This window comes from Phalacrocorax aristotelis, chromosome 1 (assembly GCF_949628215.1).
Source record: "Phalacrocorax aristotelis chromosome 1, bGulAri2.1, whole genome shotgun sequence".
NCBI lineage: Eukaryota > Metazoa > Chordata > Aves > Suliformes > Phalacrocoracidae > Phalacrocorax > Phalacrocorax aristotelis.
Genome location: NC_134276.1, coordinates 110,904,329 through 110,928,249, shown reverse-complemented (window position 1 = coordinate 110,928,249; position 23,921 = coordinate 110,904,329). Strand labels below are relative to the sequence as shown.

Genomic DNA, 23,921 nt, shown 5'->3' with positions numbered 1-23,921 from the left:
CTTCCTTGCTGTCACATAGGTCTTGCATTTAGACTTGTTTCTCCGTATTTTATTATATGGAATGCAGTGCATAGTTATTTCCGTTACAATCTCCCAAACTTTGGACAAATCACTATCACTGCAGTCAGTGATGCATTCTCATTTAAGGTGGCAATGTGCCAGGTGAACAAGAATCAAAGGGAAGGTGCTGCATTAACTATAGAGTAAAAATGAAGATACTGATTTTTATTAACTTTTGGAAAAACCATTATGTCCAGGAAAAAACCCACAGCAATGGAATTTGCTATTATAGCTTCCTTCCTACCTACCTTTACATTTAAATACTAATGAGCAAGCTATATAAAGCCTCCAAAGAGCAAACCTAGAAAGCATTGAGAAGTAACAAAGGTAAAAACTGGCTTATCTGATATGCTATCTGCCAGAGTTCCCAGTGCTGCAGCAGCCTGGTTCCAGAGACAGGCCAGAGTTTCAGCTGCCAGTCCCAGGTGGAGTAGGTCGGTGGACAGCGAGTGCGCGCTTTCTAAGTTTTATCTGGAAGTGTTTCAAGTTGGCTCTGTTCAGCAGTGATGGCGCTTCAGTGCTCTGATTTGAGTGTGGGACACAGCTGGTGTCACAAAGCAGCTTGCTCCACAGGCCCAACTCTGAGAGGGAAGTACTGTTGTCATTTGTCATCTTCTGATGTGCTAATAAATTTATGGTAGCACACGTCCAGCTAAAAGCTAGTAGAGACAGGCATATATTTTTCATATGCTTAGTCCGAAGATAGGATGCACGCACACTGCCACACACCATTCCCTCTCCTGCCCTCTGGATTCTCCTAGAATAGAATAGAATCTCCAGAATAGAATCATTAAGATTGGAAAAGACCTCCAAGACCATCAAGTCCAACCACAAATCCACCACCACCATGCCTCCTAAACCATGCTCTTTAGTGTCACGTCTACACATTTTTTGAACACCTCCAGGGATGGCGACTCTACCTCCTCTCTGGGCAGCCTGTTCCAATGCCTGACCACTCCGTCAGTAAAGAAATTTTTTCTAATATCCAATCTAAACCTCCCCTGGTGCAACGTGAGGCTATTTCCTCTCATCCTATCGCTTGTTAGCTGGGAGAAGAGACCAACATCCACCTCACTACAACCTCCTTCCAGGTAGTTGGGGAGAGCAAAAAGGTCTCCCCTCAGCCTCCTCTTCTACAGAATAAACAGCCCCAGCTCCCTCACCCGCTCCTTATAAGACTTGTGCTCGTGACCCTTCACCAGCTTCATTGCCTTAAATTTGCCCTTTTACTTGAATGCAGGCCACTAGTACAACACACGCTGCGCCTGTCATTAAATGAGACCAACCAGGCACAACCGCCGGGCAGACCGTGCCCTCAGCGGCACGTTGCCTCTCAGGGCACAACGTTCCCTCACCCCAGGCTCTACCAAGGCGGTGGAGCTACCTAGCGCCTCCTCTCGCGCCTCTCCCGCCTCCAACGCCTCTCCCCTCGCGCGCGGCGCTGGGGGGGCGGCCGTTAACGGCCGCCGCCGGCTGCCCCAGTAGGCCCCTTCGGAGCCGTCCGCTTTGGGCGGGGGCCATGGCCGCCTCGCCTGGGAAGCAGAGTGACTGCTACAAGCGCCCGAGTCCCACCGGCAAGAAGGTGACACGGCGGGGATGGACGGGCGAGCCGCGAGGAGGCGTTGGGGGGGGGGCTGAGGGCGGGGCGCCGCCCCGCAGGGGACCGCAGGCTGCACCGGGAGGGACCCGGCGGATGCATCAGCCGCGAGTGGGTGCTTTAAACCTGAACGGATTTGACGTGGGTTTTGTGCCAGGCCTGTGTCAAAAAAAAAACCCAAACCTGCAGCTAATGACAGGTGGTGTGTCCTGAGATGCACCCTTTGAATTGCTAAGGAGGGAGTATCTTTAGGTCGGGGTTTTGGTCTATATTTCTTACAATTCTTAAGGAAATAGGAGTCCTTTTCTTAAGGAAATAGGGGCTGTGCCACAGATAGGAATAGGAGCCGGATCTGAGCAGGAAGTGTTCATACCCGTGTTCTTCAGTAGTAAAAGACAACAGTTTACATAAACAATGCTGTTTGGATCTAAATTTCAGAAATCCTAACGGACCGTGGCAAACCTTTTCATCTGATAGTGAAAGGCAAGTAGATGAGCAAGAAGATGCGTTTGTTACAGAAGCTTGTGTACATATTTGTTAGGTATTTGTTTCTTGGATTATCATTTCATCATTTGGCTTTTCACTGACGGTACAGGAAAAATCAGCGTGGAAAGTATATAAGGGTCTCAGCACCTGCAGCATACATTTCTGATAGTTGGGTTTCTTACACCACCTACCGAAAAGAACTGTAACTGCATCTTTTCTTAGAAATTTAAGACTGTAATTACTGAGGGACAGAACGTACTAGCTGGCTGTGCTGAAGTCAGGAAGTATGGGAGAGTTCATATTTGTTTGCCTCTATTACACATATCTCCAATGACTTACGAAACTGGCAGCAGTGCACAAGCCTCCTATTCTTCTTCTTTATGTGTACAGTACACATTAGTAGTACTTCATCTCTTAAGGCCTGAAAGGAGTTTTCTGTTCTTTAGCTATTAGCAGTTGAAAACTTCCAATAGCTAGGTTTTCAAATGGGGGAAAAAAACCCTGTAGGATTTTAACTGTCAAAGATTTAAGGAAGGTTTGCATGTATTGGACACAGAATTATAGAATCATAGAATATCTCAAGTTGGAAGGGAGCCACAAGGATCGAGTCCAACTCCTATGGTTTACTGTTGGTGTGATCATACTCTAGGATATGTGTAAACAGTGTAAAATCAAGCTAAGGTGGTGGTGAATATCCTCTTACAGCAAGTTAATTTGTTCTAGTAAGTCACAAGACTGTAGATCTCTTCCATTCTTCATACCTTGTGTTAGAGTCTATTGGTGGGAGAAGGTAACAGGTGAGGAAGTATAAGTATAGACCTTATTATAGCTCAGAATTAAATAGCTCCTAAGAACTACATGTTTGTGAAAGAAAAAAAACCTTTTTCTTCAGTCTTTCAAGAAATATTGCTACTTTTCCTTTTTTTTAAACAGAAACGCAGCCCTGAAGAAAATGTTTTCTTCTTCAGTAAATTAACATATTCCTGGTTTACCAGGTGAGAATTTAATAAACTGCTTGTTGATGTTCATTGGTGCTCACAGAATTACAGAGCATGTGCTTACATTGCACACCATCATTCTGGCTTGACCCAGAGCCTGAGCCTGAGATTGCTGTTAGCTTTATGTACAAAAATCAAAGTTTACAACTTTAGATATTATATTAAAATATTTTGTGAAGTATTGTTTATACATAGGAACAGTCATTTTGTATATAATCTAATGGTGTTATTTAAAACATTAATATTTTGACAACTAAGCACAATGTTCTTGTCACAACAGACAATATTTTTAGACAGCAGGATATAAAAAGCCAAATTAAGCTATCCATTTTTATTTATTATCTCTCTGTGTAAAGTTTGGCAATAGTAAAAAATCAAAATAAGGTTTCCTTAATACTCCATATAGTGATACAACAATTTGCTAAATCTCCAGGAACAAATATTCAGTAGTACATTTAAGGTGTTTTCCAAGTAGCCAATTTCATGCTTGTTTTCTTCCTTCTTTCATGGCAGGCCGCATGTTATTTCTGTAGATCACCTGCTCATGAACACCAATAAAGTTCCTCTGCTTCTTGGGAAATTTTCCACTCAGAAATGGGAACTGAAAGCTTAACTACATTGAGTCATGCAGCTTCCTGTCACTTAATATTTTGCGTGTTATTTCAAACATTATTCATGCGCTGTATCTTGTGACCATTATTCATTTTTAAGTTTTCCTTTTTCTTTTTTAAAAATCATTTGAGTCAGACATATACACCTCAAAAACCTAAAAGTGAGAAAAAACATTTCAAGAGTATTGTAACTGTTTCTTCCTTTATTCAATATTACTAATTTTAAGGAAAAACTGAAAATGGTATTTGCTATTAATAAACTCAGAAAAAACAATCAGATTGTTTCAGGGCTTCAGAGCATTTAGTTAAATTCTGGCCCTGTTGAAGTTAGGAGTTTACCATCAGTGTCAAGGTAGCTGTGGTTTTTACCAGTCCTTAGATTCTATACCATAAATAAAAAGTTTCAGTTTTTCTAGAAAGTTATGCAGTATACTAAGCGCATTTATTTTTTCATTACATCACAATGTTCACCCAAATGTTCAAGCTAGGCTATCCTTTGTATTCTTTAACCAATTCCACAATGTTTAACAAAAGAAGGGGGGGAGGACTTAAATGCTACCCGGTGAGAGCTTGTTTAGCTATGAAAGAACTAACTGGATGTGATTAAACTAATATTCTGAACATTAGGTATGTTCCCTCTTTCCTGTCACAAGCAAACACAATAAATTATGGCTAATACATACTTGCCTTAAGTGCCTGCAATCTAAATGAGGAAGTCTCAAATTAATTGTTTTATTATAAACCCATAATGCTATATTATGTTTCTTTAGAATTTGGGTGATCTGGAGATTACAGTGGGAAGGGCGTTTGGTAAATCTGTTTATCCTCTGGCAGCAGTGAGTTTTAGCACTGAGATGAGTTATGCAGAATTCTTAAACAACAGTTCCCACTCAAGCACCAGCTGGTCTGTTTCCCTCATCTGTCGCAAAAGCTGGTGCTCTTAGTGAGAAGCTGTGTTATTTTTGCCTTAACTTACCAAGCGTAAGGCAAATTCACTTTGTATTAATATTACAGCTTCAGCAGATGCTTGGGTGGCCCTTGGGGATAGTGAGGTGCACTCCCACGAGTATTTTACAACCTCCAAAAAAGTGTTTCTGAGTCTTACTTTCTGTCCTGTGATAAGCGCAATGGCACACATTAGGCCCAAGCCCAGCGCTGGCACTGACCAGCACAGGGATGGACACTGGAAGTGCTCACTCGAGAGCATAGACACTGCACTTGGGTTGCAGCCCTCAGGGAGGGAAATCCCCACCAGCCTGAAAGCATTGGAGCTGCTGCTGACAGGACGCACACTCCAGTGTCTACACATGTCCCTGGTTGCTTCCTAGATGTTTGGGACTTCCTTCAAGTTAGGGAACATTGTCAGCATTAATCCTTTGCATTTTCCCCCCACCTCAGAAATGGTTTGGCATGTTTTGCTTTGAGTTGCTATAAATCTGACATGCTCATCAAAAAATCCAAACCATCTGTTGTTCTTTCAGAGTTCCTGTAGGTTCAGTGTATTCATTAGCCCTATTTTGCCATTTTAAGACCCCACCAAACAAGTGTTTTTGTTGACCTGTAAGTAGGTAAAAGCACTTTGCTAAAACAAAATTTTAACAGCTGAAGATCTACTGTAGAGAAGCTTCTACTGTACTTGTGCTGAAACCCTGTAGCTTAAGTTTTTTACCTTGATTAAAGATGAGTCGCAACATAATGCAGACTTGTGACAGAAAAGGTGTTCCATTTGAGGTCACAAGAGTAAGTGGATAAAGTTGCTACACACATTTGTTTATGAAATAGTATATTTTCCTATGAAGAAATATAGACAGATTCTGAGGTACAAAGGTTCCTCAATTTTCTGTTCAAATGTGACAATCTGCTTGGGCTCTTCTTACTTCAGGTGAATTTCAGTGTATTTAGGGTGACTGTAAGTATGTCCCACCACTTAGTCTGTAGCATTTATAGGATTACATACATTATTTTGATTATAGAGTTTATATACACTAAATGATATGATTAACTTTTTGAGTTAGTAGTTCTGCTTGTTTTGTCTGCTGTATTTCGTGCTGTCTAAATTCATTCCTTTCTTTCAGACTAATATCTATAGGCTATAAGAAGCCATTGGAGAGGGATGACCTGTTTGAACTGAATGAAAGTGATTCACCATACAGAGTGTGTCCTAACTTTCAGAAGCAATGGAGAAAAGAAATCCAGAAGTCTACCACAGGATTAACAGTAACTATAATTCTGAAAATAAGCAATATCCTTTTTTAAATTTAAGTAGTCTGGAAGCTGGAGATGATTTCGAAAATCATGTTGTTTATTGAACAGCCTTTGTAGATCGCAAAGGCCGGTCAGTGTTGTGATCAGTGATCTCTAGAGTGGCTGTAGGATTTTCTAAGTAATTTAAATTCAAATTTACCTCTTAGAAAGCTATCCAGTTCCATTTTAACACTTCAGGTGATATGGAATCTACCGTGAGTTTTACTTCGGTGATAAATTACCATCTTTGTCAAAACTGTCCAACTACTTTCTCTCTGAACTTGTCTATTCCCCAATGTCTTATCTTTGCATCTGTATTTCGGGTAGGTAGCGAAGTCTGTTACAGCTTGCTTATCAGTAGACACTCGGGCTTACAGAACACACAAAACAGGCTTCATTTTTCTTTAATTTTAACAATATTGAGTTTTACAGGTATTTTGGTTTTTTTTGCTTGAATTATCCTGTGTGATTTTCATGTAAATCCTTGACAGTTTCACTCACAGTTGTTACTTTGTTCTTGTAGTTAAAGTACACTAGGAGCTCTGTAACCTTAGAAAGTTCACAGGAGAGAGGACCTAACCTTGTAAGCCCAGTAAGAGTGTGGCTTTTGGCTTTTAATGAATTACTGAGAAGAAAGAGGGCTCCTGCAGAGTCTGACCTTCCTGCATCTCTTCAGTATTTTTCTTACCTGTTTGTAGATTTGCCCTTTCTTCCACTGATGGTATACACACCAAACCCCTTTCTACCAAAGCATTCAAATATATTTTTCAATAAGGATAATTTTTAATTCAGATTCTGTTTTTATTATTCAAGTAACCTGTAAAAAATGTCCTGTCCTTCAACACTGTGATAATTGAGAAAGACTAATTCTTTTATGTGAGTCCTTGTAAGAATATTTGCAATTGTTTGAGACAAATTCAAACTGAGAAAAATAGTTACTTGACAACTGAAAATATTCTGAAAAAACCAGAAGGGTTATTCAACCTTAAAGTTGCTGTAAGCTTGCTATAAATGATAATGCATTTATGTTGAAGCTTACTTCTGTTTTTGTGATACAGGATTTTTGACCTATGATAATCATTTGAGGATTAAATTATTTTCTAATTATATTCATGGCTGATTGGGGCAACCCTAGAAATTATATTGATCCTTTGCTGAAAGACTGTTAGCCAGGCTAAATAAAACCAGACTTCATTTATTGCCCCAAAGATTCTCTTCTAACTGTAGGAAATGCACTTTTTCAGGTCATAAGTACAGTGATGGCTTTAGATGGACACTCTAACATTACATATTTTATATTTGTAAAAGTGGGTGAACTTCAACAATATTTTTTTCTCTTACTTCTGTACATATTGTTGTAATCTTGCAGGCTTCTTACATCAGAAGAGTACTATTTAAGAAAACAAGTTTCCATAAACCATATTTGATTTTTCCATTATGGAGAACATTTAAATTTTTATTGGTTAAAGTTGCATTTCTGAAAGTTACAGCGGACATTCTGGCTTTCATGAGTCCACAAATAATGAAGTAAGTTTCTAATGTGTTTCTCTTTATGTTCAGAGAGTAACAGTAATAATAAAGCTAAAGGGCTACCAATATCGAAAACAAACTAAGCAACAGCTGAGATGTGTAAAGATTTTGTTCCCCACCCCTGCCCCAGTGATTATCTGAAAATGGTCTAATGAGGGAAAGCTCAAGGAGATCTGGAATTTCTTCGACAAAGGACTGAGACAAAACCGGTAGAAGTTCAATTCCACAATATTGTATTTAAGTATTTAATATACTTAAATATAAAATCCAATGTTAAGAAAAATGGAGTACCAAGATATTTAACTTCCCTGCTTTTTTGTCAATATTTTTCTGTCTCTATTTTTAAAAAACCCACTTAAATATAGTAATATCTACAGCTTCAGTATTTAATGGAAAACTGCAGTGGCTGTTGTTATCATGTTGTTGGTACCATGAGGTTGATGGAAGTGGCTTTTAGAAAGTGTGCTTACCATAGAGCTGTTAGGAATTTATCAAATACCTATGTGTTTATAAAGAAAACAGTTAATGAACAGAATTATTGTTAACCTCCAAACTATACCCTGATTCAGTGTAATCCTGAAAAAGACGGCTAACCATAAAATCTGTTCAAAGATATCAAGAGTTGCTGGTAATTTAAGGTAACCTTTTACTAATACAAAAATAAGAATTTTCCTCTAGATTTTTTTTCTCTCACTTTCATGGTTGGTATTTGCAACCTTCCAAAGTACAAATATCTAGGTAATGTTTTTTTTTTTCCTATGCCATTCTTTATTTGTACTCCATTGTCAGTGAATCAGCCATAGCATACTCATGTTGTGAATTGTATTTGAGAATTGTTTCTAAGCTAACAGATTGGAAAACACAGATAAGACCTGCCTTTTTTTAACATCGTATTTCTTTGTGACCTCCTGCCATATCTGGATCCAAAAGGGACTTAATTACACAAGTTGCCAGTATGTCAGTTTATGCAACTTTTTATTGTTGGTGCGTTGACTTAATGTGCAGAATTTAAATTTTATTTTCCTTCATTTTCAGAGCAATTATAATGGTCAGTGAAAATCATCCGAGTTCATCTGGGAGTGGATATGGCTATGCTATTGCCCTGTTTTTTGTAGTGCTCACACAAACTCTTCTCCATCAGTTATACCAGCGTAACAACATGCTTACTGCAGCCAAAATCAAGACTGCAGTTGTTGGCCTGATATACAAAAACATAATAACGTATTCTTCTACTTTTTGTTCAAAACAAAACCTAAAATGAACACTCAGTGTTAAAAGATAATATGCTTACCAGCATGATTAAAACCCAGGATGTTATACAGTGGTGACAGGCTAACAGACTGACTTTATATTTTGATGGTTACTTGTTCATAGTAATTTGGAAATTCAGCAGCATTTCTATTATAAGGCTCTAATCCTGATATTACATACTTTTGTCATCCACCTGTGCAGACATAGTGTTGGAGATACATGTAGAAACCTAACTCTTCCTATTTTAATTATTGGTTAATTTCCCAAATTTACTGAATGACCTGGCAAAACTTTTCTAGGCTAGATGTCTGGGGAAAAAAATTGGGTATACGTGATCACTGTTTTTGCTATATAGTGGTAGTGAATATGAGAAGCTGAAGTTTGCCACGTTGTCTCCTTTGGAGGTTGAAGTTTCCCCTCTGATTTTAGTGAAATTTAATTTCTGTTGAGTTGAATACCCAGTAGGCTCATAGTTTTTCAGGTGTTTAAAAGATGGCTAAATGCTGTGGAAATCTATCTATAACTTAGCCCACCTTTAATAAGATATGCTGAGGTGGCAGCATTATTAGTTACAAGAGAGGCAGGTGCTAATAACATAAAAGTAAAAGCAGCTGTCTGACCTGCAAAGCGTAAAAATGTTTACTATACTGTTAATATTTAGCATATGAGATGAAGCTGGTTTCTCAGTGCTGCACTTTTAGTTTACTTTGTTATGAACATGGTATGCTGGTATTTTAACTGCAGTATTTAACTATTAAGCACAAGTTAAGGAAGACAAAAAATAATCCAAATCTGAAATAAATAACTGTCTGTGTTATTTAAAATACAGCCGTCTTTCTCCAGAGAGTCAAACCAATATTCTGATATAGATTTCTCAGGTGTTTTCTGAACCAGTACACAAAATTTTACTAGTAAGGTATAAATCAATTACATAAAGGAGCTAATTTTCTCAAGTCGCATATCAAGGTGCATCAGTAAGTCAGATCAAGAACAGAGGCTCCAGCTGGAGTGGGCATGTCTTCTGGCAAGTTTCCACAGCTACACGGTAGAGGTAGAGCTTCTTCCTCTGAGTAGAGCTGATAAGTGAGTGCCGAGTCAGGCTGTGCTTTGCACATGGGATGGAATTTGGAGTGAGTTGCTGCAGCACTGTCTTGTTACATGCAGGAATTGCAGGTGACGCAGTGGAAACTGAGAGGCACTCAGAGAGACACAGAGAGAGCGAGCGTGTTTGGGTGTCAGTCCCGGAGACACCTGGGACTTTTGGAATCTGCCTGCCACACTGAGATTATACATGTGCCTGCTGTGAAGCCTGCTGTTGCTGGTTCCTGCACTGGGAGGTTCTAAGCTAGGCCGAAGCTGAGGCTTTCTAAGCCTTATTGTCCTTTCAGCTTGATTTTTGTAACCTCTGTATTTTCTGGTTGCAGGCGTTAACTTTAGCAAACTCCTCACGACAAAACTATACAACTGGAGAAATTGTTAACCTGATGTCAGCAGATGCTCAGCAACTCATGGAGCTAACTGTAAACATCAACCTGTTGTGGTCAGCACCTTTTCAGATCATCATGGCTGTTGTCTTTCTCTGGAAAGAACTTGGCCCCTCAGTCCTAGCAGGTGTTGCAGTACTTCTTTTGGTTATACCTATAAATGCTGTCATTGCAGCCAAAGTAAAAGGACTGAAGGTGAGATATTTAAATAAGCATAGTAAGGAGAGGTTAAGTTGTCATAACAGAGGAATGAAGGGGGTGTGTGTAAATTATGCACGTGTAAGAATACTATTGGTACATCTGAATTAAACGCTAATAAACAACACCAAACCATAGCTGTTTTTCACTGAGGGGGAAGCATAGCTGCAGTAAGGAAGCCATATGTTTGATAGCTAAACTACTATTTAGGTTGGATACCTAAATTTTCATTATACTGAAACAATACTTTTGTATTAGTAAAAATTAATGTATGACTCAATTTAGGAAACAGCTATGTTTTTGCATATTACATTAGTTAAATCCATTAAATGAGGGATTTTGTAGGATTATGGCCCTCTTCCACTTTCATTATTCAGGCTAAGCTGCTCACTCAAATTTAGCACATTCCCCTGAGATTATGGGAATTTCCATAAAGGTATTGCGTGTGTTCTGACTTCTTTTCTACTTTGATGCTACAGTTCTCTTGGCACTGTATCACCTGTTACTGTGACAATTTCTGTGAGCTCCACTGAAAAATAAATAATACAACCCTAAATTTTGCATTGCTACCAAGGCAATTATTTGTCACGCTCTTATTCTGCCTTTGATGCTGCAACATGAAGTGAAGACTCTGGGTCTCCACTGATCCTTTTGTTAGGCGTGACAGTTTAGGGACATTGAAAAAAATGCCAAAAATCTCTCTCACCTCTTGTGCAGGTGAGGTGCAGCAGCTACGTATGCACTTAGATCCCTACTGCAATATGAGAGGTGGAGAAGAAATACAAAGGACAATAAAATAATTCTGTCTAAAAGTTAGCAACTTGTCGTTGTATTTGATTAAGATTCAAAATATTAAAGGGGCTGTTGATTAGTGTTTTAGAAGAGCCTGAGTATAGCATAGAAGTGAGAAGAATTTCTGTATTTCTTTGATTGGCTCTTTCAATACAATGTATTAATCAGTAACGCAGGAAACTCTTCCTAACTCCTGTGTGTGTATATATATGTATATATACAGTGTTTTATATCCATATAGTCTTATGTATATATTCATGTATGTGTGTATGTAGTGTTATACTATATTGTTATTGAGTCTGTATTTACCCGTCTAGTGATTTTGAAGATTAAAACATATTATCATTCCTGAACAGCCTGGGAACTGGAAGCCTGTTAATTCAACGCCAAGAAAAATAGAAAGGACAAAAATTGAAACGCACTTTTTAAGATATTTTACAGGAAAATGTTATTTTAATGTGTTTAATCCTTTGTTCTATCTAATTAATTTTTTTACTACATGTATATCCCAAAATGGTATAACTGCAGTGCTGGTGTATTTTTTAGCAAGGTAAAAATAGCATAAAAGGTATTTATTGCCTACAGTACACTGCATATTTTACTTTCCAAATTGTTTTGCTCATTGAAAAATGAAAACATTGCTGTCTTTTAAATAGAAAAGCCAAATGAGGTATTCAGACCTGCGAGTCAAGCTACTAAGTGAAATGTTACATGGAATAAAGGTAATGCCACAACTAATAAGGGGTTTGTTTCTTCTGTTAGATTGGAGAGACAGAAAGTAAGTTATTTAAAAAAACTTAAGGTTTTATGAGCAATATTTCAGCTGATAATGATAAAAGTTTAAAGAGAAAACATTTTAACATAATGTGCTTACAGTGTTTTTTGAAAATATTTACTGGTTTAATTTCATTTTAAAAACTTACTATCCATGATGCATTAATTTTTCTACCACATTTTTAATGAGAATGAAAAAGAAAAGCACTTTAAAAGATTGTCTCATTTTTGTTATTTATTCTGTTCTGAAATAAACCAGCTCATTGTTTATGATACATAAGGAACAAACTGAAGTCTGAAGAATTAAGAGTGACTAGAGTGTATCTTCCACAAGAAGACCTAATTTTGAGTTATCCCAGGTCTTGCTTTCATTTGTAAAACATTCAAGTTTTTGTAGCTGGGCATTGCTGAATATTTGAAAATTATATTTAGAGGTTAGCTTATTTTCTGAAGCATGGACACTGCTTTTTTGTTTTATTAAAATCTGTTTGTTTGATTGTCTAGATCCTCAAACTTTATGCATGGGAACCTGCATATCAAAGGAAGGTCATGAGCATTAGAGAACGTGAAATGGATGTTTTGAAGTCATCTGGGTATCTGACGACTTACTCCATGCTAACATTGACGTGTATTCCTTTTATGGTTTGTTTTATACAAATATTAATTCATGCAGAACCGGTTCTCATGTTTCCTATTGCATTAGTAGCTGAATGATTCACAAACGTTGCCTCAGTATCTCAAAACATTAAATTTATCCACACAATATATTTGAATTTTCAGGTTCTAATAGTATGTATATGTGTATATGACTGCATGAGAGAGAGTGAAAGATTGTGGATTGACCAAGTTTTGAAAGACCTCTGTTAGAAAGTCAGAAACCAAATCCAAAGTACCTGAATCTCATTTCACTGTTTTAATCATCCTGTTTCTATTGCATAGAAATCAACCACCTTCTCTATACTCCTCCTTTTTTAAGTGGTAAGGGAATGCATTTTTGGTCTGTAATTTTTAGCTATCCCTTCTCAAACACTAAACCTCTAAAAAAATGAAAAAGAAAAAAAAAACCAAAAAATATGAAAAATATGAACCAAATTAATCCTGCCTTGTTTCAGTGGAATTCTATCAGGGATGCATTCACATCTTTGGATCTTTAAATGCCTCTGTTAAACTTCATTGGAAAGTAAATGGAGACTTCAGGGCCGTGGGACAACTGGTTAAAGGATCAGGAGCACGAGTAGTGTTCTCCTCTATCCTTCCAGTTGCAGGGAATGATGAGGGAAGACACAGGAAGACACAGCAGATCAATACCTGGCTCAGAGCCTGGTGCCACCAGCAGAATTTTGTGTTTTTTGATCATGGGCTAGTTTACATAACACCAGGCCTGCTGGCGACAGAAGGGATACACCTGTCTCAAAAGGGGAAAAGGATTTTTGCACAGGAATTAGCAGGGATCATTGAAAGAGCTTTAAACTAGATTGGAAGGGGGGAAGGGATAAAACCAAGCTCACTAGAGATAAGCATGAGGGCAGCATGCCAATGTTTGAGGGGTGGTGTGCTAGCGAGGTCCTTCAGTCTGCCATCTCAGTGGAGGCAGGGGATGGAGATCCACGTGGCAGCAAAGACGCAAGAGTTATGGATGTGTTAGAAACCATGGAAGTGCCTGGGAATGGTCACATAGGAATTAGGGTTTCTCCCCCAAAAAAGGTGGCAGGAATAACAGCCCAACTGAAATGCACCTACACCAGTGCATGCAGCATGGGCAGCAAACAGGAGGAGCTGGAAGCCATTGTGCAGCAGGAAAACTGTGATATAGTTGCCATCACGGAAACGTGGTTGGGATGACTCACACAGCAGAGGTGCTGCAATGGATGGCTATAAACTCTTCAGTAGGCAAGGAAGGAGAGGCAGTGGGGTAGCCCTGTATGTTAGGGAGTGCTTTGATTGTCTAAAGCTTAATGACGGTGACAATAGGCTTGAGTGTTTATGGGTAAGAATCGGGGAAGGCCAACAAGGCAGATTTCGTGGTGGGAGTCTGTTACTGACCACCCAACCAGGGTGAAGGGGCAGACAAAATATTCTACAAGCAGCTGACAGAAGTCTCACAATTGCTAACCCTTGTTCTCGTGGGGGACTTCAACTTATCAGATATCTGCTGGAAATACACTACAGTGCAGATGAAGCAGTCAGCATGGGTTTATGAAAGGCAAGTCCTGCTGGACTAATCTGACCTCCTTCTATGACAATGTGACATGCTTAGTGGATGAGGGAAAGGCTGTTGATGTTGTCTACCTGGACTGTAGTGAAGCCTTTGACATTGTTTCCCACAGCATTCTCCTGGAGAAACTGGATGTTCATGGCTTGGATGGGTGTATCTTTGCTGGGTAAAAAACTGGCTAGATGGACAGGCCCGAAGAGTTGTGGTGGATGAAGTTAAATCCAATTGGCAGCTGGTCACAAGTGGTTTTGCCCAGGGCTCAGTTTTGGGGCCAGTTCTGTATAATATCTTTATCAATGATCTGGACAAGGGGATCAAGTGCACCCTAAGTAAGTTTGCAGACAACACCAAGTTGGGCAGGAGTGTCTATCTGCTTGAGGGTAGAAAGGCTCTGCAGAGGGATCTGGACAGGCTGGATCAATGGGCCAAGGCCAGTTCTGTGGGATTCAACAAGGCTCAGTGCCAGGTCCTGCACTTGGGTTGCTCTCTACAGCCACCTGACAGGAGGTTGTTGCAAGGTGGCTCTTGGTCTCTTTTCCCAGACACCAAGTGATAGGATGAGAGGAAATGGCCTCAAGTTGCAGCAGGGGAAGTTTAGATTGGATACGAGGAAAAATTTCTTCACCAAAAGGGTTGCCAAACATTGGAACAGGCTGCCCAGGGAAGTGGTTGAGTCACCGCTTTTAAGTACCCTGGAGGTATTTAAAAGATGTGTAGATGTGGTGCTTAGGAACATAGTTCAGTAGTGGACTTGGCGGTGTTAGGTTAATGGTTGGATTTGGTGATCCTAAAGGCCTTTTCCAACCTAAATGGTTCTATGGATCAAACTGGAACCTTCATTAGGGAAAAATGACCACGACTAACTTCATTTAACAAACCGACATCTTCTAGTGCTTAACTCACAATATGTAGGAGGTAAAGAGGAATATTCCTTAGGAATAGTGAAAGGGAAGATTAAGGCCATCCTTCAGTCTGTAACCTTGATAACAACTGGAATATTTGAAGTAGTGATCAAGAAAACTTCAAAGTTTGAATTAAATGCAGTGAAATAATGAACTTCTTATTTAGGAATTTCTAAGGAGTCCTTCTACTTTACAGCTAGTTTAGTTTAGGACTCCTAAAGTTAACAAAAGGCAGAAGAGACCCCATAGGACAGGCTGTTAAATTTAGATTTTTCTGGGTAATTCTGAAGGTTTTAATATCTGTTGTGTAGGAATCCAGCTTATTCTCTGATGAATACTGACTAGATTTTTGAAAAAAATTCTAAGTGGTCAAAGTAAAAATACCTGCAGTATTCTCTTTTATGTCCAATATCACAGCGATAGCAAGAAGAAGGAAAAAAAAAAAGTTCATTTCCTGAAACATCATGTTTGAGTGTTTTCAAAATGAAGAAATCAGTTCCTCAGATTGGAAAGTGATTTCATTGATTTTCATATGTGTTGGGTTAAACACAGTAGCCATGTTTTTTGCTTACTAAAATTATAGTATTCCTGCACTCAGGATTGCAACTATGCAGTCATTTCCGTGTGCAGCAGTTACAGATTCCCTGTGTATACACGAGCAGAAATGGGATCCTGCATCTTTCAAAGGCAAATGAAAATAGTGTCTCTGTATAAATTTTAGTTACAATGTGATTTTGCTTCTGGATATGTCTTTTTCTTTTTTTTTTATTTAAAAGATCTCATTGGCTACATTTGGAGTCTTCTTTCATCTGGACAAAGAGAATGTTTTAACAGCAACTAAAGTTTTCACATCTATTTCTTTGTTTAACATTTTGCGACTGCCTTTGTTTGATTTACCTTCTGTGATCTCTGCAGTAGCCCAGGTAAACATATTGTGAACAAGTGCTATGAAAGGTTGATGTTCATACCCTGCTGTGTTTCATCTATTTCTGGGAGTGATTAAGTCATTTAATTATTTTAAGTTACATTTTATTGATATGAAACTGCACAGTATTTTTATGTTATGAGAAGCATGAATGCTGTTTAAAGGATGTCTCTCAGTCTTCTAAGTAGAATGAAGATTGGGTAGCACACCTGATTATGAGTGAGCTTTCTGTTTCTTACTTTTCTTCCGTCACTGAACTAGACTCAGCTTCTGCTCCTACTCTCTCAGCTTCTCTTCATAGTTCATCAGAGATAAAGTATGGACAATTTGGGCTGCACGTGTTTAAATCACTCAGGCATTGTTATATATTGGAGCCCTTGTTACCAAGTAGGGGACACCCATTGTGGACTCTACAATACTGTTTTTCTCAAGTCACCAGAGAGAAAAAAGGAGTAGAGTGGCTGAGGATATCGTATCAGCAACCTTCAGTCCTAATGGTACCTTACGGTTACCATGTGAGTTGGGAACTTCTAGTTTTTAAGACTCTATTTCAGGTGTATTATATGAGCTGCTCATGAATGTACTCTCTCACAGCTTGTACACAACTCAGCTTTTTGTAAGGAAGGGGACCACTGTGAGCTCATCCTGACTACTCATCCTGATTTGATTTCATTTATGGTAGCTGTAATAGCTTAAACATTAGCATAAGCGTGTGTTCATCTCACTTTGCCACAGCACAGTGATAGACATCTCATAATGCACTCACAGTAAAATGTTGTCTTTCTTCATTATATGAAGAGAGTTACTGTGTGCTGGTTCTTTAAAAAAAAAAAAAGTTGAAGTGTTTTCACCACAGGTTTATGAAGACAAACTAATTAAGTCAGAGGAACCAGCATTCAAGGATTAACTATGTCTTCTAACATTGGATATGTCAAGCATGCTCTATTACTTTATAACTACCAAGCTGTAGATCCTCAGGAAAAAAATACACTTATGACTTTAGATTGTTTAGTACTTTACGGAAAATAAAGTTTAAATGCCTAAACACCTTTTTTGTCTATCTTCAAATAAGACAAAGAATATGTCTTTCCATATTATCCAGAACTTTTAAGATATTATTTAAAAATTTAGGGAGCACAGACATGTTATAAATTTTATATATGTATGGTCATCTTGCAGACCAAAGTTTCTCTGAGCCGTTTAGAGGATTTTCTGTGTGCTGAGGATCTTAAACCTGGGGATATCAATACAAACTACAGTGGAAGTAAGCAGTTGTTATTAATTTTTAATTGGTCATGAGTTTATATGGGTGATCATTAAGAAACTCGGGATGGATTAGCAACTCTTTGCTCTTTTTTCTTTACTGCCACAGATCATGCTGTTGGGTTTATTGATGCTTCTTTCCGCTGGGAGAAAAATGGCCTGCCAGTCTTAAAAAAGTAAGATATTTCTTTGGCAGAATGTGATGGGCAGAATGTGATTTTGTTCAGGTTTAATGTATTCTGATTCAGACTAGATCATGATGTTACATACCAAAAAGAACATCAGTTATTGTTTCCAGAGTATCCCACATGATCAGTGTGCTCTGGAAAGTCAAATCTGACCTGGTCTCCCTGATGTTCCAAGAGGAACCACATAAAAGTACGTGTTCCCCAACATAGCACTGTATAAGTGCTATGGGAGGCCAGTGCTCTTCATTCCTTCTTCATTCCTTCTTCATTCGTTCTTCATTCCTTCTTCATCCCTTCTTTCCTACCACCTCTGCCCTCAGTTTGCACAAGGGTGACTGAACTGCAATATCAATTTTTCCAGAATTGCATTTTGGGGAGCATTAACTGGCAAGATGCCCTATTGCCTACAAGTAAGCTAAGGTATTTATGCAGCCTTGCATTGAATGCTGATCTTAAAATTGGCCTGTAGATTCCTTTGGAAAAAGCAAACAAACAAAAAGTTTGGTTTTCTCACAGAGTACTCTCTTGCCTGCACACACCCCTCTTTTTGTTTGTCATTTCTTAACAAGGTATTTCTTAGGTGTAAATTCAGCTATACTTAAACTGTGACGCAGTGGACACATTGGAGGATGTAAGCATGTAAGGTATAAGGAAATGGAGTAACCAAGCTCTGGAGCGGAATGACGAACCTATACAGCTGCTAAATTTTACTAAGGCAGCTGAAGAGGTTACAACCCACCCAGTCTAACCCTCTCACCACACTGTCTACCCTGTTCCTCTCAGGGCTGTGGGGATCATGTCCTATAACATGGCATTGGGTGTCCACATCTCAGCCACCACAGCCAGCAATATAGTATCCAGGTAAAAGGCGCCTTCAGCATCATACACAGACTTCATTAAAGGCTGGCATAATCTCTGGGTACAGTCTATCTCATTTGTGCTCCAAGCTCCAGTCTGAAGAGACTATGCTTATCTTAGCATAGGGCCTTCAAATCAGAACAGGCTTAGATCCAGATAGCATACAGTACAGATTCAGCAAGTGGCTCTCCTTGTATCCTAAATTTTATGAGTACCTATTGTACTTATTTTGACAGAAAAATATGCAGATGATGAATGGCAGCTTTTATTTACCCAAACAGCTATTTTTTTCCTTTAGAGGGATCACACATTGGCTACAGTAGATGCTACATGAGAAGTCTAGCAGTTGATTGTCAAGAGTAAGACAGAACATGAACCACAGGCCTGAAAAGAATACAGTAAGACCACTGGTTGACTATTGGTTAGACTCTCTCTCATTTGATTTTATTGTGACCAGATGAAAGCTCAACCTCTTAACTTGCAGACAAATAAATTTATACTTAAAGATATTACTGCAAGTTTCTGAACACTACATAGTCAAAACACATGCAAACTTAAGTACTAATTTCTCATCATTTTGAGGGTAAAGCAGAGTATTTCCATATTACAGTGACCACAACCCATACATGATGGAGTATTTACAAAGAGGATAACTAACTTGTCTTCCTCAATACTTCCAGCTTGAGTATCAGCATTCCTGAAGGCTCTTTAGTTGCTGTTGTGGGACAAGTTGGATCTGGAAAGTCATCTTTTCTTTCTGCTATTCTTGGAGAAATGGAGAAACTTGAAGGAACAGTTCAGAGAAGAGTACGATTGTCTGTGTGTGTCCCCCTGGCCTGCCCCACTCCTCAATACCTAAATTCAGCAGAACTGCCTTTGAAAGTGCAGTTTTTCCTCCTCAGCTATTTGTGGTTGTAGAAACACTGGCAAGGGTAGCTCCAGCTTCTTAAATCTTAGAAGAAAAGTAATATAGTGACACTTTATTAACAGTGTAACAATTTTTTCTTTGTTTTCAGCCTAAGTGATTGCAAAGCTATTTTAATTTTTGTAATCTATCTAATTCAGTGCAAAAATAATGAGTGTTTAAGTCTCATATTGAACATCTAATGGTTGCTGGTTTTGAACAGCTGTACAAACATGACCCACTTGAAGCAGTTATGAACTGTTGTAGAAGATTATCATCTTGCAATGGCTTATGTTTAGAAAAGATACAGGATATGGAAATAGAAGGAAAAGTTGGACTTTAGGCAGAGATGGAACTAAGGGTCTGGCTCTCCTAGTGACAGGAAACCCTGTAGCTTAACTTGTCTTGTAGTTACGTAGAGCAGTGGAAGTCCCCATCACAGAATAGAGTTCAGGAAAGTTTTTTTATAGGCTATAGATGCAGAGGAAGTTAAGCCCTGATGACAGACTACAGTGCTTGAGCCAATAAATATCAAGGGATAAGCATGATATCTGTTAATCTGGTTGCGAGTGGATGTGGCAACGTTAAAAAAGTGTCTCAACCTTGAAAAGAAGTGTTGAAGACGAATCCGCTCCTATGGAAATCTAGTACAGTATCCTGTCACTGCTGGGGGATGGGGAAGAATATGAAGTTGAGGTGTTCCAAATCTGAGTAGTAATTAATGGGAAAAAGACCAGCTGTGTGGAATCTAATAAGGAAGGCATATACCCAACTGTGTATCTGTACTACCAATTTGTTGTCAGATTAATAGATTTTCACAGGGTATGTAGCTTAGTGTAAGAAGAGATCTAGGAGCATTTGCAGTTTTCGTTCCTATCCTGTAACGTTAATTTCTAATGGCTGACACATTCCACAGCATGTTGTGGAAAAATACAGTCAAAATGTATTTTACTATATACCTAATACAGACCCATTTTGCTGCGTATAAATCTTACAGTGGATCCCTATTTGTCACTGTGATCATTCCCTGACTTTACTTAAAGTATGTCCCAGCTTTGTCAGTTTTATTCAAAGTATGTGCTCTTATAATACCTATAGGCAAGCTGTTATACAGGAATATTCAACAGATTGTTTTTACTACCTGACTTAGTCAAAATTTTAACAATTTAATAACGGTCAAGTTTGGTTTGGAAGTTATTACTGGTTACTTTAAAGTAAAGCTGGAATTTCAAATCTATTTTAAAATGCTATTTTTTATGTTCAGAAAGCCTAAGTAAAAATATTGTTTCCAATTCTTTTCAGGGTTCAGTGGCATATGTTTCTCAGCAGGTCTGGATTCAAAATGAAAGTTCACAGGAAAATATTCTCTTTGGTGCAAATCTAAATAGGCCATATTACAAACTTGTTTTAGAGTCTTGTGCTTTACTGCCAGATTTGGAACAGCTGCCAAATGGAGACCAAACAGAGATTGGAGAAAGGGTGAGAATTTGAGGTGTCAGAAATGATGCAATAAGTTACGGCTTTTATGTTTTTATAGATTATCTCTTTCATATTTACACTGATGACTAATCAGTGCTCAGCCAAGTACATCTAGCTCATCTCCTTACTTATCTTACTTACTTTGAACTTAACTTCTGTTCAATCTCTGAATTCTTCCTGATTTTTAAAGTGGCTTCTTCCTATACAGAAGTTTTAGTCAGCCCTGACCAAGGTTTTCCTCTATACTGTAAAAATGCCTGTGTGTCTGTAAATAATAGTTATTTTTTAATTTTCCAGAGTACCCTGCATTTGCCCGTTTTGGAGTGGGAACTTCATCAACAGAACCCAAACTTCGCTCTAATTACTTAAAAGTCCACATTTTAATTTTCATATCTACTATAAAATTTACTTTGATTACCTGAAAAAAATAATGACAAGACTGAGTGTGATACACTGGTCTTCTTTGGTATTTCGTATTTAAATGTGGATTATTTTGGCTTTCGTTTCTTAGGGTGTCAATATAAGTGGAGGGCAGAAGCAGAGAGTGAGTCTTGCTAGAGCTGTGTACAGCAATGCTGACTTGTATCTTCTGGATGATCCCCTGTCTGCTGTAGATGTACATGTTGGGAAACATATTTTTGAGAAACTAATTGGGCCTTCAAGTCTCCTAAAAAGCAAGGTAAAGTAGGATGCCTTCCTTTCAGTTTGGGGATTAACTGCTTTGTACAATACAACAGACACAGTAAAAGTCCCAGTCATTTTGGAAAAGCTCATCTCTTACCTAGTGTGTTCATTAATATTATTCTGAATAAAGAGGCTAACTAAAAAGCACAGCTGATTGTGCCAATTTGTAACCTATTGGGTAGGCACAGCACAGACAAAAAAAGAAATTGAGAGCTGGCCTGACCTGGGAGTCTGAAAGGTTCATATAATATTTGCTCATTTCTTCATTACTGGCAATTTTTGAGGAGTGCTGTGATCTGCGTATAGAAGGCAGGGTGGAGCCCTTTGGGGTCACTCGTGATGCCTCACTGCAGTAAATACGTTACAGCCAGTAGAGGTTATAGAAAGAAAGGCTTCTTGTTTAGCAAAGAAGTTCCTAGGGGAAAGTAGAATCTGAAGCAATTGATTCTCCCATTTTAAAACTGTCGATGTGGGAAGATAACATAGCTTGTAAAAAATCTCTCCTCAGTGTTATGAATTAGTAAAGATTATTCCCGCTGGCTGATGCCTGCAAAACACATGTATTACTATGAAGTAAATGTCATTCACTTTCCCTCTCTCCCTTCTCCCTTTTTTTAAATTTACCTGCACCATGGGTAATAAGTATCTGGCAGAAGTAAGGACTCTAGTAACAGCAGACTTGTAAGCAGATTTTATTATTGAGACTATCAAACGACATGAGTATATTAAAAGCTGTAGTATCTACCTCTTCTGCTTACAACCTAATCTAAACTATTCCTGAGCAGAAGACACACATTAAGAAACAGATAAGTACAAGTAATAGCAAGTAGCTATAAGCATAAAGTTTGACATTACAATCTGCAGTTAAAAGAGTAATGTAGTAAAGTAGGCAACAAAAACCAATAATACTAATAAAGTAGACAAATAAACGAGGAAAATCCCAGAAAAAAAATCCATTATATCATACCGGTTATCATAATATAATCTCTACTTTTAATATGTGCTTTGTATTTATATGGTAAAATGAAAAACATTGTGTTTCAGACTTGTATATTGGTAACCCATAACCTAACGCTCCTGCCTCGCACTGATCTTATAGTAGTAATGGAAGAGGGCAGAATAAGTCACATGGGGACCTACCAAGAACTCATTTCAAAGAGAGCTAATTTTGCTAAGCTTATTCAGGTCTTATTCAGTGCAGAGCATACAAGTGAAGAGACAACCCCAATGGAAGGTGAGAAAATTTGTATACTGTGTTTGCTTAGTATTTTTTCTTTTCTTTCAAGCTTCTCAAAATATTTCTCTCCCCATTCCTGGAAATGAATAGAATAATTGCTGGAAAATGTAGAGTATTCCTGTCTACATTTTGGTATAAAATTATAGGTTACAAAATTAAAAAAAAAAAATCAGGCTTTAGTGTCTTGAGATCAAATGGTTTACTCTTTCAACTAATGAATGTATGATAAAGCTGTGTTATGCAGCTGTTTTCTATTTTTACATTCTGTATTAATTACCCAGTAAAGCTACCTGATTCTGCTAAGGTTTTATCACTCAATAAATAACTGATGGACATTTCAAATTAATCTTGCAGCATCAACCATTGTGTCCTGTTTTCAACTGGATACTTCCTGTTTCCATCACCTTAGACTGCTGTAATCATGGAGCATAGCAGAAGGAGTAGGAGAATGTGATCCATTTGTAGGAGAAAAAAATAAATTAAACTTTTAGTATATTCATTAAATACTTCCAGCCAACAAGTAGACAGCATAAACGAACACATACTGCATAGTACTGTAAAAGAGCATACTTACAAATCATTCCCGTTGATTGGGACTCAACTTATTTCTGTACCCAAGTTGTTCAATGTGTGCTCTTCATAGAGTTGTGGGAAAGGAATAGGTACATTGACAATGCAGTCTGTTTGGCCTGTTTTCTTCATGTACTTCAGGAGGAGATTAATTGTGGTTATTTAATTTTGAGAGAAGGAATTTCTCCACATGACACAGAAGAGTCCTGTAACAGATAAGTGACCACAGGGGTTTATAATGCTGGTTTCCAGTTAGCTTAGCAACTCTAAATTGAGCCTGTAGTAAGTACAATGCACAGTCTGGTGGGCTTATTAGTTCAGGCCCTGTACTGGAGCCAGCACTTTCAAATACTTGCTGGTGTTGACAGGGAGGAGTGGAAAGTCAGAAAGAACAGCAAATTTGCAAAACGCAGCAGTGGGCAGTCTTGAGTTAGCTGTTTTGGAAGAAACTGTAGGGTAGCTGTGTAAGGAGACCTGTATTATTCATGAAGGGTAATAAAGAGAGGGAAGGGGAAGCAAAGTAATGAGGAGAAGAAACAGCATGAAATGTGTTGTGACACAAAATTATGCAGCAGAAGTACATTCAGCAGGAGGGATGGATGTGGAAAACATATCTTTTTCTTAACAGATCTGTTGACAAAAATAACATCAAATATGAAAAAGAAGAAGAA

The 23,921-nt window shown here is 38.3% G+C and overlaps 1 protein-coding gene across 1 annotated transcript in view; it reads left to right on the top strand.

Moving 5' to 3' along the window:
• Positions 1-1,486: 1,486 nt before the first annotated feature.
• The window catches only part of LOC142061187 (multidrug resistance-associated protein 1-like), a 37,171-nt gene continuing 14,736 nt past the window's right edge, over positions 1,487-23,921 (top strand). The window contains 15 exon segments of the mRNA XM_075101918.1: positions 1,487-1,642; positions 3,077-3,138; positions 5,828-5,969; positions 7,366-7,523; positions 8,562-8,737; positions 10,200-10,456; positions 11,908-11,973; positions 12,530-12,667; positions 15,919-16,065; positions 17,247-17,331; positions 17,440-17,506; positions 19,057-19,183; positions 20,583-20,759; positions 21,271-21,438; positions 22,488-22,677. Coding sequence (XP_074958019.1) covers positions 1,580-1,642; positions 3,077-3,138; positions 5,828-5,969; positions 7,366-7,523; positions 8,562-8,737; positions 10,200-10,456; positions 11,908-11,973; positions 12,530-12,667; positions 15,919-16,065; positions 17,247-17,331; positions 17,440-17,506; positions 19,057-19,183; positions 20,583-20,759; positions 21,271-21,438; positions 22,488-22,677 — 2,023 coding nt within the window. The 5' untranslated portion in view covers positions 1,487-1,579.